This window comes from Pan troglodytes, chromosome 6 (assembly GCF_028858775.2).
Source record: "Pan troglodytes isolate AG18354 chromosome 6, NHGRI_mPanTro3-v2.0_pri, whole genome shotgun sequence".
NCBI lineage: Eukaryota > Metazoa > Chordata > Mammalia > Primates > Hominidae > Pan > Pan troglodytes.
The window spans coordinates 123,503,119-123,515,222 of NC_072404.2; the positions used below are offsets into that span (position 1 = coordinate 123,503,119).

Here is a 12,104-nt window from a genome sequence, read left to right on the forward strand (position 1 = left end):
GAACAAAACAAAACTCTTTAAAGTTGTTTAATCTAGCATTTCCCAAATTTATTTCACCATGGAAGGCATTTTTTATTCAAATCAGGTTAACATTGTGTGCAATACTAGGAAAACACTTGGGAAATCCTAAACTCAATTTTGTTTAAGTGTCTTCCAGTCTTAAAAACCCTATGAATTTTGCCAGGCACACTGGCTCATGCCTGTACATCTCAGCACTTGGGAGACTGAGGTGGGAGAAGTGCGTGAGGCCGGGAGCTCAAGACCAGCTTCTTCAATATAGTGAGACTCCCATCTCCACAAAAAAATGAAAAGAAATTAGCCAGGCATGGTGGTTCATGCTTGTAGTCCCAGCTACTCAGGAAGCTGAGGCTGGAGGATTGCTTGAGCCCAGGTATTCAAGTCTATAGTGAGCTATAATGGTGCCATTGCAATCCAGCCTGAGTGACAGAGCAAGACCCTATCTCAAAAGCAACACCAAAAACAATCCTATCATTTTGGAAGTGGGGAGGTCAACATGTCTTACTTAGAGATTGAATTTAAAGTTAAATCTCAGGAATTAAGTTATAAACCCATATAATCAAATTATTCTGGAAAATTTCATAAATTACCTATATAGTAGAGCATACATGGTTTTGTGTAGACAAATCCTAACATAACGTTTGAGAACTATCAAGTTAGATAAAGAAGGAAACAAAGGAAACTCTACATGCAAATGAGCAAGCATTCTAATCATTCCAAGTTAAGATAACTGTTAAACATCTATACGGGCATGAGGGGCAAGTAGGGTCATCTGAAATAGTTCTTTCCATCATGTTATCTAATACACTTTGGTAAGCAATAATTTATTAATGGATTTGTTAATTGTTGGGAAGATTGAATAAAACAAAGTGGAATCTTACTGGGGGTTAAGATCTAAAGTTAACACACAAAGTTAAACATATATATAATGAGTGTCTACCGTATTTTGTGGGTAGCTACTTATGTTACAGGAAAGGGGTCCCGACCCAGACCCCAAGTGAGGGTTCTTGAACCTCACACAAGAAAGAATTCAGGGCGAGTCCATACGGTAAAGTGAAAGCAAGTTTATTAGGAAAGTAAAGGAATAAGAGAATGGCTACTCCATAGACAGAGCAGCCCCAAGGGCTGCTGGTTGCCCATTTTTACAGTTATTTCTCGATGATATTCTAAACAAGGGGTGGATTACCCATGTCTTCCCCTTTTAGACCATATAGGGTAACTTCCTGATGTTGCTATGGCATTTGTAAACTGTCATGGCACTGATGGGAGTGTAGCAGTGAGGACAACCAAAGGTCACTGTCGCGGCCATCTTGGCTTTGGTGGGTTTTGGCTGGCTTCTTTACTGCAAGCTGTTTTACCAGCAAGGTCTCTATGACCTGTATCTTGTGCTGACCTCCTATCTCATCCTGTGACTTAGAATGCCTTAACCATCTGGGAATGCAGCCCAGTAGGTTTCAGCCTCATTTTACCCAGCTCCTATTCAAGATGGAGTTGTTCTGGTTCACATGCCTCTGACACTTATAGAAATAGTTTTTTTTCTTTTAAAAAACTATATATGAAAAAGACAATATTATTTTATTGTTAATTCAATTAAAGCATTAGAATCCTGTTTGATTCTGGAGGCCAAATCTAAGCTCTAGTTTTCTCTTTATTGCAATTCAAAATGATAGTGATAATTTTGTAGATGTAAAATAGCCTCTAGATGGAAGGGCAGAGGACCTAGAATGGCTAAAACATTTTGAAAAAGGAAAATAAAGGCAAAGGAATAGCTCTATTCAATATGAAGGCTTACTATATAGCTATAATAAAGAACAGACTGCGATTTTGGCAGAGGAAAAGACACCTAGATCAATGGAACAGAATAGAGAACCCAGAAATAGACCAATAAAAATATGTCCTACTGATTTTTGAGGTGCAAATGCAACTCAATGGAGGAAGAACAGCCTTTTCAATAAATGGTGCTGGAGCAATTGGATCCACAGCCAAAAAAAGAAAAAGAAAAAATGAACTGCAAGCAAAACCTCACACCTTATATTAATATTAATTAAAAATTCAGCATAGACTTAAATGTAAAATGTGAAACTATAGAGCTATGAAACTCATATAAAACATAGAAGAAAATCTGGCATTTAGGGCTAGGTGAATAATTTTTAGAATTGCCAAAAAAAAAAAAAAACATGATCCATAAAAGGAGAATTTAGAAAATTGGACCGTGTCAAAATTAAAAACTTTTGCTCTGAGAAAGACCTTATGAAGAAGTGGAAAGGTAAACTATGGAGTAAGAGAAAATACTTGTAAACCATATATCCAACAAAGCTCTTGTACTTACAATTTAATAAGGGCTTTCAAAACTCAACATTAAAAAAGCCAATCAAATGAGCAAATGGCAAGTGACATGAACAGAACACTTCAGTGAAGAAGATACACAGATGGCAAATAAACACATGAAAAGAGGTTCAACATCATCAGCCACTGGGGAAATGCAAATCAAATCACATTGAGATATCACTACACACCAATCAGAATAGCAAAGATAAAAATAGTGATAACACCAGATGCTAGAAAGGATGTGAAGATCCCGCATACCTTGCTGGTGGGAATGAAGAATGGTATAGGCACTCCTAGGAAGAATATGGTAATTTCTTACAAAACTAAGCAGGTACTGATCAAGCAACTCAGCAAGGGAACTCTTGAGTATTTATCGCAGAGAAATTACAACTTATGTTCACACAAAAACCCTATACAAATGTCCACAGCATCTTTATCTGTAATAATAAAAAACTGGAAACATCCAATGTCCTTCACTGGGTGAAGGGTTAAACCAAGTGTGGCACATCTGTACCATGGAACCTAGCAAAAAAAAGTAGTGAACCATTGATACAAGCAACAACTTGGATGGATCTGAAAGGAATTGTGCGGAGTGAAAAAAGGTTATGTACTGCATAATTCTATTTGTATCACATTACTGAATGACAAAATTATAGAGATAGAGAACAGATTAGTGGTTGTCAGTGGTTAGGAAGGCAGAGGGGGAGGGAGGTGGATGTGGCTATAAAAGGGTAGTACTAGGGATCCTTGAGGTGGTGGAACTGTTCTGTATCTTGACTGTGGTGATGGGCACATAGATCTATATGGTGATAAAATGGCATAGACTCAAATACACGCACACATGAGTACATGTATAACTGGTGAAATCTGAATAAGGCCTGTGAATGACATCAGTGTTGATTTCCTGGTTGTGATATCGTGCTATAATTATATAAGATGCTATGACTGAGAGAAATTGGGTGAAGGGGTATATGGTCTCTCTCTGTGTTATTTCTTACAGCTGTGTGTGACCTTACAATTATTTCAAAATAAAAAGTAAAAGAGACAAACAATCCCCAACCCCCATCAACTTCTGGATGGTAAACCAAGCAAATCCCAGACTCTAAAAATACACATGTGACATGTTCTAGCTGCTCTTATACACTTTATCCTTGAGACATGAAAATTTATGCCAAGCCTTATTTCAGTAGACAGGAGTGACAGGGATGGGCCTATAATAAAAAATAATAACCATACAGTGAAATCAGCTTGGTTTCTTTTCAGTTTTCTCTATTTAAAAAATATAATAATCTTTTCATGAACTTGTTTTACATTTAATGGCTTTCTTTCCTTCAGTTTGACCTCCAAAATCGCCTATATGGTTATTGAAAAAACCGTGTTATTTCTCTTACTTAAACATTATTCACATGAACTATTAATCTGGTCATTTTGTATTATTAGGCATGAAACAGACATGGATCATAAGTTCTACAGCTAAGAACATGATAATGTCTCCACCCACACAAGTTACTAAATGACACTTTGAACAGGAAATTTTCTATTCTCAATCTCAATGTAAAGATTATTATTCTAAAACAAGGGCACATTTCTTTCTCTTCTGAGATAGCTATGTGAAGAAAGCTAGCTCCATTGGACACTTGCTGTTTTGTGGTATAATAAATGGTTAATGTGGACTTTTATTTAACCAGCAACCCACATTCATATTTTGTTTGTTTGTTTGTTTTCCGGAATTGGTATCTAGGATAAATAGCTATTCAGAAGTTTGGACTCCAGTAGACCAAAGATTTTTAAGGACAATATCAGGTATAACATTTCTGTTGATGTTACATGTGAATAAAAGAAGACTTCCCTTCCAGGGATTTATACTTTTAGACAAGTTCCATCCTGGATTTTTTTTTAATTGGAATTGTTGCCTTAGAGATTTAACATGTTTTTATAACCTGACTTGGCCAAACTTGTTTTCGTCAGAAATTTTTTTTCAGAAAATATATTCCAGGACTTAGGGAAATTTAACTATTATTCCTGTAACATTATAAGTGCAAATATGAACTTCTTGTCTAAAATATTTGGCAAAAAGTGACTAGAAATGTAAATAGTTAAAGTTTCATGCCTGAACATAGACTAAGCAATATCCTTCCTGGGATGAAGTTTCCAAATGGCAAATCACATTAGCAACGGGTTGGAATTAATTCAGAAAATAAACATGTTTATGTCTTTTGACAATCAACACGTTCCTAAAAAATGACGCAACCTGAAGATAGAACCTGAAGATAGAATGTTATGAATTTTATGAATGTTATGAAATTCCAAAATGAATTTAGGAGATCTGGTCATTTAAGGAAAATATACAGTAAATTTTCTGTAAAGAATTGTTTTATAGAAATTACTGTTACTATATAATTTCTCTAGTATTTCTGCATGTTGTCATAATTTTCTCAAACACATGAGATGCTTTCTCACACTTTAGAGTTCACATCAGAGCTTTAGAGAATGTAAACACATGTTTATACGTTCATGCAGATCATAATGGGTGAGAAAAAATACCAAGAATGCGGCCTGGCACGGTGGCTCACACCTGTAATCCCAGCACTTTGGGAGGCCGAGGTGGGTGTTTCACCTGAGGTCAGGAGTTCAAGACCAGCCTGGCCAACATGGTGAAACCCTGTCTCTACTAAAAATACAAAAAATTAGCTGGGCATGGAGGGAGCACCTGTAATCCCAGCTACTCGGGAGGCTGAGGCAGGAGAATTGCTTGAACCCAGGAGGTGGAGGTTGCAGTGAGCCGAGACCGCACCATTGCACTCCAGCCTGGGCGACAAGAATGAAACTCTGTCTTAAAAAAAAAAAAAAAAAAAAAAAAAGAACGCATGTACATAAGGTTTGCACTTTGCGTGAAGTTCCTAAAACCTATGGGGCAGTGCACTTTTTATGATTATTTCTCCTTATATTGCTCAGTCAGAAGATAAAACTAAGTGTTTAAATAGGCTGCAGTATTTATGTAAGTGTCTATGTTCAAACTATCAATGGGAAAATTCCCAAGCTGATGATATGTAGCTAACCTGCTTGGGAGTTTGACCATCGGCAACTCAAGAGGTTTGGTTAAGGTCAGGGCAAGCTTATATTTAGAAATGTACGATTGATTGCAGTGAGGTCTTTTCCGCCCAAGCTAATTTAGTTTAGAAGATTGCTTCTCCAGAGAGAGGAGTCCCCTAATTGAGGAGGGCTCTCTCAGCAACTGTGGATCGGTTTAGAACTTTTGCAAGATGTTAAGTAAGATATTCTATATAAAGGCTGGGGAGAAGGTAGAGTGATCCTCAGTGGTGCCTTCTGATTTTGGATATTGGTTTAGTTTCAAAGAGAACATGTAAGGCAGGTGCAGGTTAAAATAGCTATTTTTCTGAGTGAGACCAGTCCTGGGATGTGGAGGATGAACTGAGGGCTCCAGATGAATGACAAGTTTCTGTTCCCACTGGGCTGTGGCTCACCTCTCCAAGGCAGGGGATTTTCAACAGAGAACAAATGAGTGCTTACCATCTGGACTATTACCAGCAAATCTAACTGGAAAATTACCTCAGGGTTGGAAAATTGTGAAGAAAAAGAAAAAGGTGAGATTCTGAAGGTTTGTTGTCATGAAGAAATTCAGCATAAATCTTTGAAGTGAAGATTCTAAGCAATTTAGTTAGTACTCAGTAACAAAAGCAGGCCTGTTTTCGATGTAGAAAAGTCAGATCAAAGAGAGTAATTGTTGGAAACATCTTCTCTATGATTAATGCAAATTATTCTCAGCTTATTAAAGACAGCAGGAGCATAGAGAATTTGGCCTTTTAGCTTAGAGCTGCTGCTTACTTAGAAGAGGGAATTTTGCCTGTAACTTCTTCACAAGACCTCATTGCTGGGATAAGTGTTACATTGAAAGCATAGCTATTAAAACAATTAGATGCATTGTATTTGTAAATTAAGACACTGAAACTATTCTCTGTTCTTTAATATTTTACTTATCTGAAGATAACATTCCATTAAAAAGTGATAGAAATAGCTATATGTGGATACTAAACATGTTGGAGTGGAATTTTTCAGTTGCTTGACACAATTACACAATAACAACAGAATAGCTACATAAGCATACAGCACTATAGAAGACAGAAGTGAATATGTTTAAAAACTATTTCCACTAAATATTTTAGGACAGTGCAAGCAGTAAATAGATTTTGACAACGAATACTCACCAATGTGCAAAAAAAGGGTCAGTTGAAATTGCATTCTTTTGTCAGGAGATGATTAAATTCAATTCTACTGGGTTAAAAAAAGGTTAAAGTCAATCACTGATAGAAGAAATAATTGTCATCATCACATGTTATGTAAAAGTGCTTAGAGTTATCGAATGGTTCTTATGCTTTAGACATACGAAATAACCACACTGTCCAGATCCTCAAAAAATAAGAGTGCATAAACATTTTAACAAATATTTGTTTGCTCTTAATGTTTGCCATTTTTTGAAATCACAGAATTCAATTGTTTGTGGGAAATAAGAGGAAACAAATATAATTTCCTTTGCATATTTTAATTTTAACCTACTTTTTGCCCATTCTTATTTAGAAACTTTTTCTTCTAAAAATTACACAGTTAATACATACTTATTATAGAAAAAGTAGAATATTCAGACAGGCAAAATGAAGAAAAATATCACCTATAATACCACCCCAAGTGGGTCATGATTGCACCACTGCACTCCAGCGTGGGCAACAGAGCAAGACACTGGGGATGGAGGGAGGCCCCTCTCTCAAGAGCCTTTTCTTCCATACTTTTTCCTTGCACAAATAATTTTCAAAAATAATATCACACTGTTTTCTCATTTCGATCAATACATTCCAGGCATCTTTCTGTACTAACAAATTCACTTTTAATTAGTGATATTTTATCAAGATTAAGATCCCCTGGAGTCTCCTATAAAGCAAACTTGTGATCTTCTTCTTTGTAGATTTGGCCATGGCCCTTGAGAGAGAGGCTTCCCTCCATCCCCAAGTTACCATTGAAGAGAGTTCTGATCCAGAGTGGAGTACATATACACTTCAGTGGGTCTGGAGAAAAGAAGGTAAAATTTGTAATGGTTTTTTTTTTTTTTTCCTGTTTTTAAGACAGTGTCTCACTCTGTTGCCCAGGCTGGAGTACAGTGGTGCAATGGTGGCCCAGTGCAGCCTCAGCCTCCTGGATTCAAGCTGATTCTCCCACCTCAGCCTCCCCAGTAGCAGAGACTATAGGCATGTGCCAGCATACCCAGCTAATTTTTATTTTTTGTAGAGATGGAATCTCATTGTGTTGTAAGATGGACACCAGTATTTTTAATTACTGCATAGTATTAGTCTGAATGTAGAAACTAGAATTGATTTAATGAATTCTCTATTGGTTGATGTGTACTTGGTTTATAATATTTTCCTATTATAAATATTTCTGCTAAATCTTTGTTTATAGCCTTATTCACTAGGATATAGTAAATGGAGCAGAAATAATGAGCCAAAGAGTATATGTGTGTGTGCATATAACCATATATGTATATAAAGATTGTATATATATATACATACACACATGCACATATACAAATATACATATGTATATGTATGTATAAAGCTTTTGATGTCACTGTCAAACTACCATGCAGAAAGTTTGTTCCAATTTACACTCTTATAACCAGACTGCGAGCACTGCTAACATGAGCCCTTACCAACATGGAGTATTATTTTTAAATATCTGTCAGTTTAAAACACACACACACAAAAAACCTCATTATAATTTATTTGAATAGTAGGAAATATAAAATCTCTTTCACGTATTTTCAAGTGAGACTATTTTTTCACATTCTACCTTCAAGGCTTTTCCTGGTGAATCCGTTACCCTCCTACTCCCATATTCCCAGTCCCTGCACATGCACAGTCCCTGCGCTCCAGCCTTAGCACTCCAGTTTCTGTTTTCTGAATCTTCTTCACACGCTGTTTCCTTTGCCTTGAATGTCACCCTCCTAAGCCCAAATGTCAGCCTCCCTATGAAGTCTTTTTAGGGTGTTTTGCAATGCCTGATTTTAGGCAAATATCCCATTCTGTGACTCGGGCTCTTTATGAAGCCTAGGGTTCACTTTGGAAGTCCAATGCTGGCAAGTGACTCACTGAGAAACAGTCCTCCCATAGTAGCTCCATCAGAATGAGCTCTACCTGTTGGAAAAGTCTGCAGTCTTGGGCTAATGGCCTCATACGAAACCTTGTGAAGACCTATAGGGGAATCCAGGTTGCAGCTATAAGAAGGTCCATTCTGTATAGGCCACCTGAACCTGCACAGGCACTTTTCTAGGTGGTACTTTCTTACGGCTTTTTTCTCACAGGCAAGTCAGGAGCTTGGCTTCTGTTCAGCCGCCCAGATACACTTCTGATAAATGAAATATCTAATCCTGATGCTGTCCTGTATTTAGCACTGCCCGTGTGCTTCATTCTGTCTGGAAATGCAAAATGATTGGCATTATGGTCATTTAATAAGAATGGGCATTATTAGCAAAGTTTGAAAGTATGATTCTCTATAACCAAAGAAACTGAATTCAGTGAGATGACAATCTCTGTGAATAGCCTACGATTCACGGCTTGTAATGATCTAAGCTCTGAGTTGCTGGGGTAAAGTGCTACACAGGATATATCGTGGCATTCCTGCTTCTCTCCAATGGAGAACCTATTCACAGGGCAGAGTCCAAAGCAAAAGACTGTTTCCAGCTACAAATGATGGGCTAATCTTTTCCTACATCGGACAGGTGGGAGTGAGGCAGACTGCCGAATTCCCAGGACTCAGATTTAGAAAGACAGGAGGTGGAACTGTAATGCTCAGTGCAGGAGTAAAAGAACAAGCAGAATGCCTTTTGCAGAGCATCTGGGGGAACAAAGCTTCCTCAGTATCACAGTTCACCACATTTCTATGATAAAAATGACCTGCTGAAAATTTCTTCAGTCCATATGGGAATTCTCTTCAAGCAACAATACAGGTCATGGTACAAAGACTACTGGACTTCCCAGTGTACATCAGCCAGGTTTAAAAATGACCTGCCGCAAAGGAGCAGCAGGAGGAGTCAGAAACAGATCCCAAATTGAACTAGAAGAGATACAATTTCCTTATTGATAATTGGTTAAGGATTATCACAGTTGCTATGTGAAGAGATAAATGACAGAATCACACAGCTTGCCAATAATTCTGTTAGATCAGCAGGTCACAGCCCTGGATGCAACTGAGAATCACTTGAGAAGATATTTTTAATGACTTCCTTTTTGAAATATTTATTTTTAATTGTGGTAGAAATACACCTACATAAAATTGACCATCTTAATCATTTTTACCTGTACACTTCAGTAGTGTTAATTACATTTACATTGTGTGCAACCAATCTCCAGAACACTTTTCATCTTGCAAAGTTGAAACTTTGTATCCATTAAACAAGAAGTCTTCATGTCTCCCCCAGCCCCTGGCAGCCACCGTTCTACTTTCTGTCTCTATGGATTTGACTACTCTAAGTATCTAACATATGTAGAATCGTACAATATTTGTCTTTTTTGTGACTGGCCTATTTCACGTAGCATAATGTCCTAAAGGTTCATCCATGTTGTAGGATGTGTCAGAATTCCTTTCCTTTTTAAGGCTGAATAATATACCATTTTATGTACCTGAGGAGATATTAAACTACCAATGCTCAGGCCCAACTCAAACTAATTAAGGCAGAATCTCTGGGGTGGGACCCAGGTGTCAATGTGTATAAAACACTCCCTAGGGGATTCTGAGATGTAGCCAGGGTTGAGAACCACTGATGGCTTGCCAACACCTAAAACTGATTAATTTGCCCCTCACACTTGCTCTGCTCCTGGATTCCCTTCTAAGAGAAGGGCATAACCCAGTGCTTTCCAAACTTTACTGCACATTAAAATCCACCAGGGTTTTGTTTTGTTTTGTTTTTTTGAATCCTGATTCCCGGGTCACATTCCATACCAATTACACCACAATATCTGGGGTTAAGGCCCCGACATCAGTATTTTTAAAGATTCCAGGTGATTCCAATGGGCAGCAAAATTTGAGACCCACTGCATAACCATGGACCAACTGTCTCAGACTAGAAACTTGAGGGTTACCTTTGATTCCTCCTTTTCTTACCCTTCAAATCTAAATTCTTCTCATCAAGCCCATTTGATCTTATCTCCTTAAACAGTGGTTCTCCAAGTGTAGTCCATGGACTTAATAAGATAACCAATTCATCCTAGTTTGCCTGGGACTTTTCTGATATTCTCATTGCAAATCCCCAGGTTCGGCAATCTCTCTCAGAACCAGGCAAACTTACATGGTTGGTCACCCTACCAGATGAGCAGCATCAACATCATGTGGAAATGCCAATGATCAGGGCCCAGCCAGGGACCTACTGATTCACAGACTCTGGGATGGGGCTCAGCATGCTGCCACGTGCCCTCCAGGTGAGTCTGATGAACGCTCAAGTTTGAGAACCACTGCCCTAAGCAACTCCCAAGTCTTTGCACTCCAAAGACTGATGGCTCCTCAATAGTAAGACTCTGCAGGCTGTCGTGTTGGGGTGAGCACAGGACATTTGGCAATGTTTGCAGACATTTTTGGCTGTCATAATGAGAGGAAGATGCTGTATGGCAGACACACCTGAAAGCAATAACTTAAGCAGACCCTGAGAATGACCTGTGTGTTTAGAGTTACAAGCTAAGGAATCCGGGAGTAGCCAACCTGAAGATTCATTCCTTATCTATCAGGAACATCTGAACCCCTGGCCCATTCTATGGAACCCAGTCGATACAGGGGATCGAGGCCCTTTGTTTTGTTGTAAACAAAGGTTGCCAGGTGGAGGTTGTTAGAGGGAGGGTGCTCAGTGAAAATGCTGTATGAACTGCATGACTTTTACAAGCAGGAGCGGTTCTCCAGTCCAGCCTTACATACAGCCATGGGTCTGCCCTGTGTATAAGTCCCCTTCAATAAACCCTATGTCTTGTTCGCTGACTCCAAGTCCCTTCTTTGGCCTCTCAAACATGGTGCCATCCCTACTGAAGTCAATAGGGTTCTGGCATGACAGACGCTACTGGCATTGAGTGTGTAGAGGCCAGGGATGCTGCTAAGTAAATATTCTACAATATTTCTGGGCCCTACAACATAGAATTAAGCATCCTAAAATATCAACAGTGCTGAGCTTGAGAAACTTTCTCAGTGGCTTCAGTGCCCTTAGCTATGGGCCTTATCATCTCAGCCCTTATTTCCCAAAATCACTCACCTCTAGTCTTCCTCCCCATTTTCTATTTCCCATTTTAGGAGAGCTAAGCTCCAAACTAGATAAGTATTATAATGAATCTGGCAACCTCCAGAAGTTCTGTTATCTGAAATCACCTATCCAGTCATTATAAAACCCACAGCTGCACATACAGCGCAATTTCAGAAAATGTGGTAACCCTGTGCATGCCTTCCTTCATCAAACTATAAGTTTAATTGGTACTGCTTTTCGGGTTGGTTTACCAGAGCTGATATTGGAGAGCCTCTCAGGGGCTACATGGCACTTTTTTCTTGTTAAATTCATCAGTGAGTTTTACTAATATATGTAAAAGTGATTAGGACTAATAAACAAAACATTTTCCCTCCTTTGGATGAGATATGTATAAACGTATTTCCAAAGGTGCTGGGTGCATTTTGGTAGCTGTTTAATGAATGCTGCTAGATGACACTGGTCTTAAAATGTA

At 38.4% G+C, this 12,104-nt stretch overlaps 1 protein-coding gene across 1 annotated transcript in view; it reads right to left on the reverse strand.

Annotated features, from left to right (window-relative positions):
- LAMB4 (laminin subunit beta 4) overlaps positions 1-11,407 on the reverse strand; it is a 104,416-nt gene extending 93,009 nt beyond the window's left edge. The window contains exon 1 of the mRNA XM_063815948.1: positions 11,317-11,407. Within this exon, the coding sequence (XP_063672018.1) occupies positions 11,317-11,407 (91 nt within the window). The remainder of the gene's footprint in view (positions 1-11,316) is intronic.
- Between the last annotated feature and the right edge of the window lie 697 nt (positions 11,408-12,104).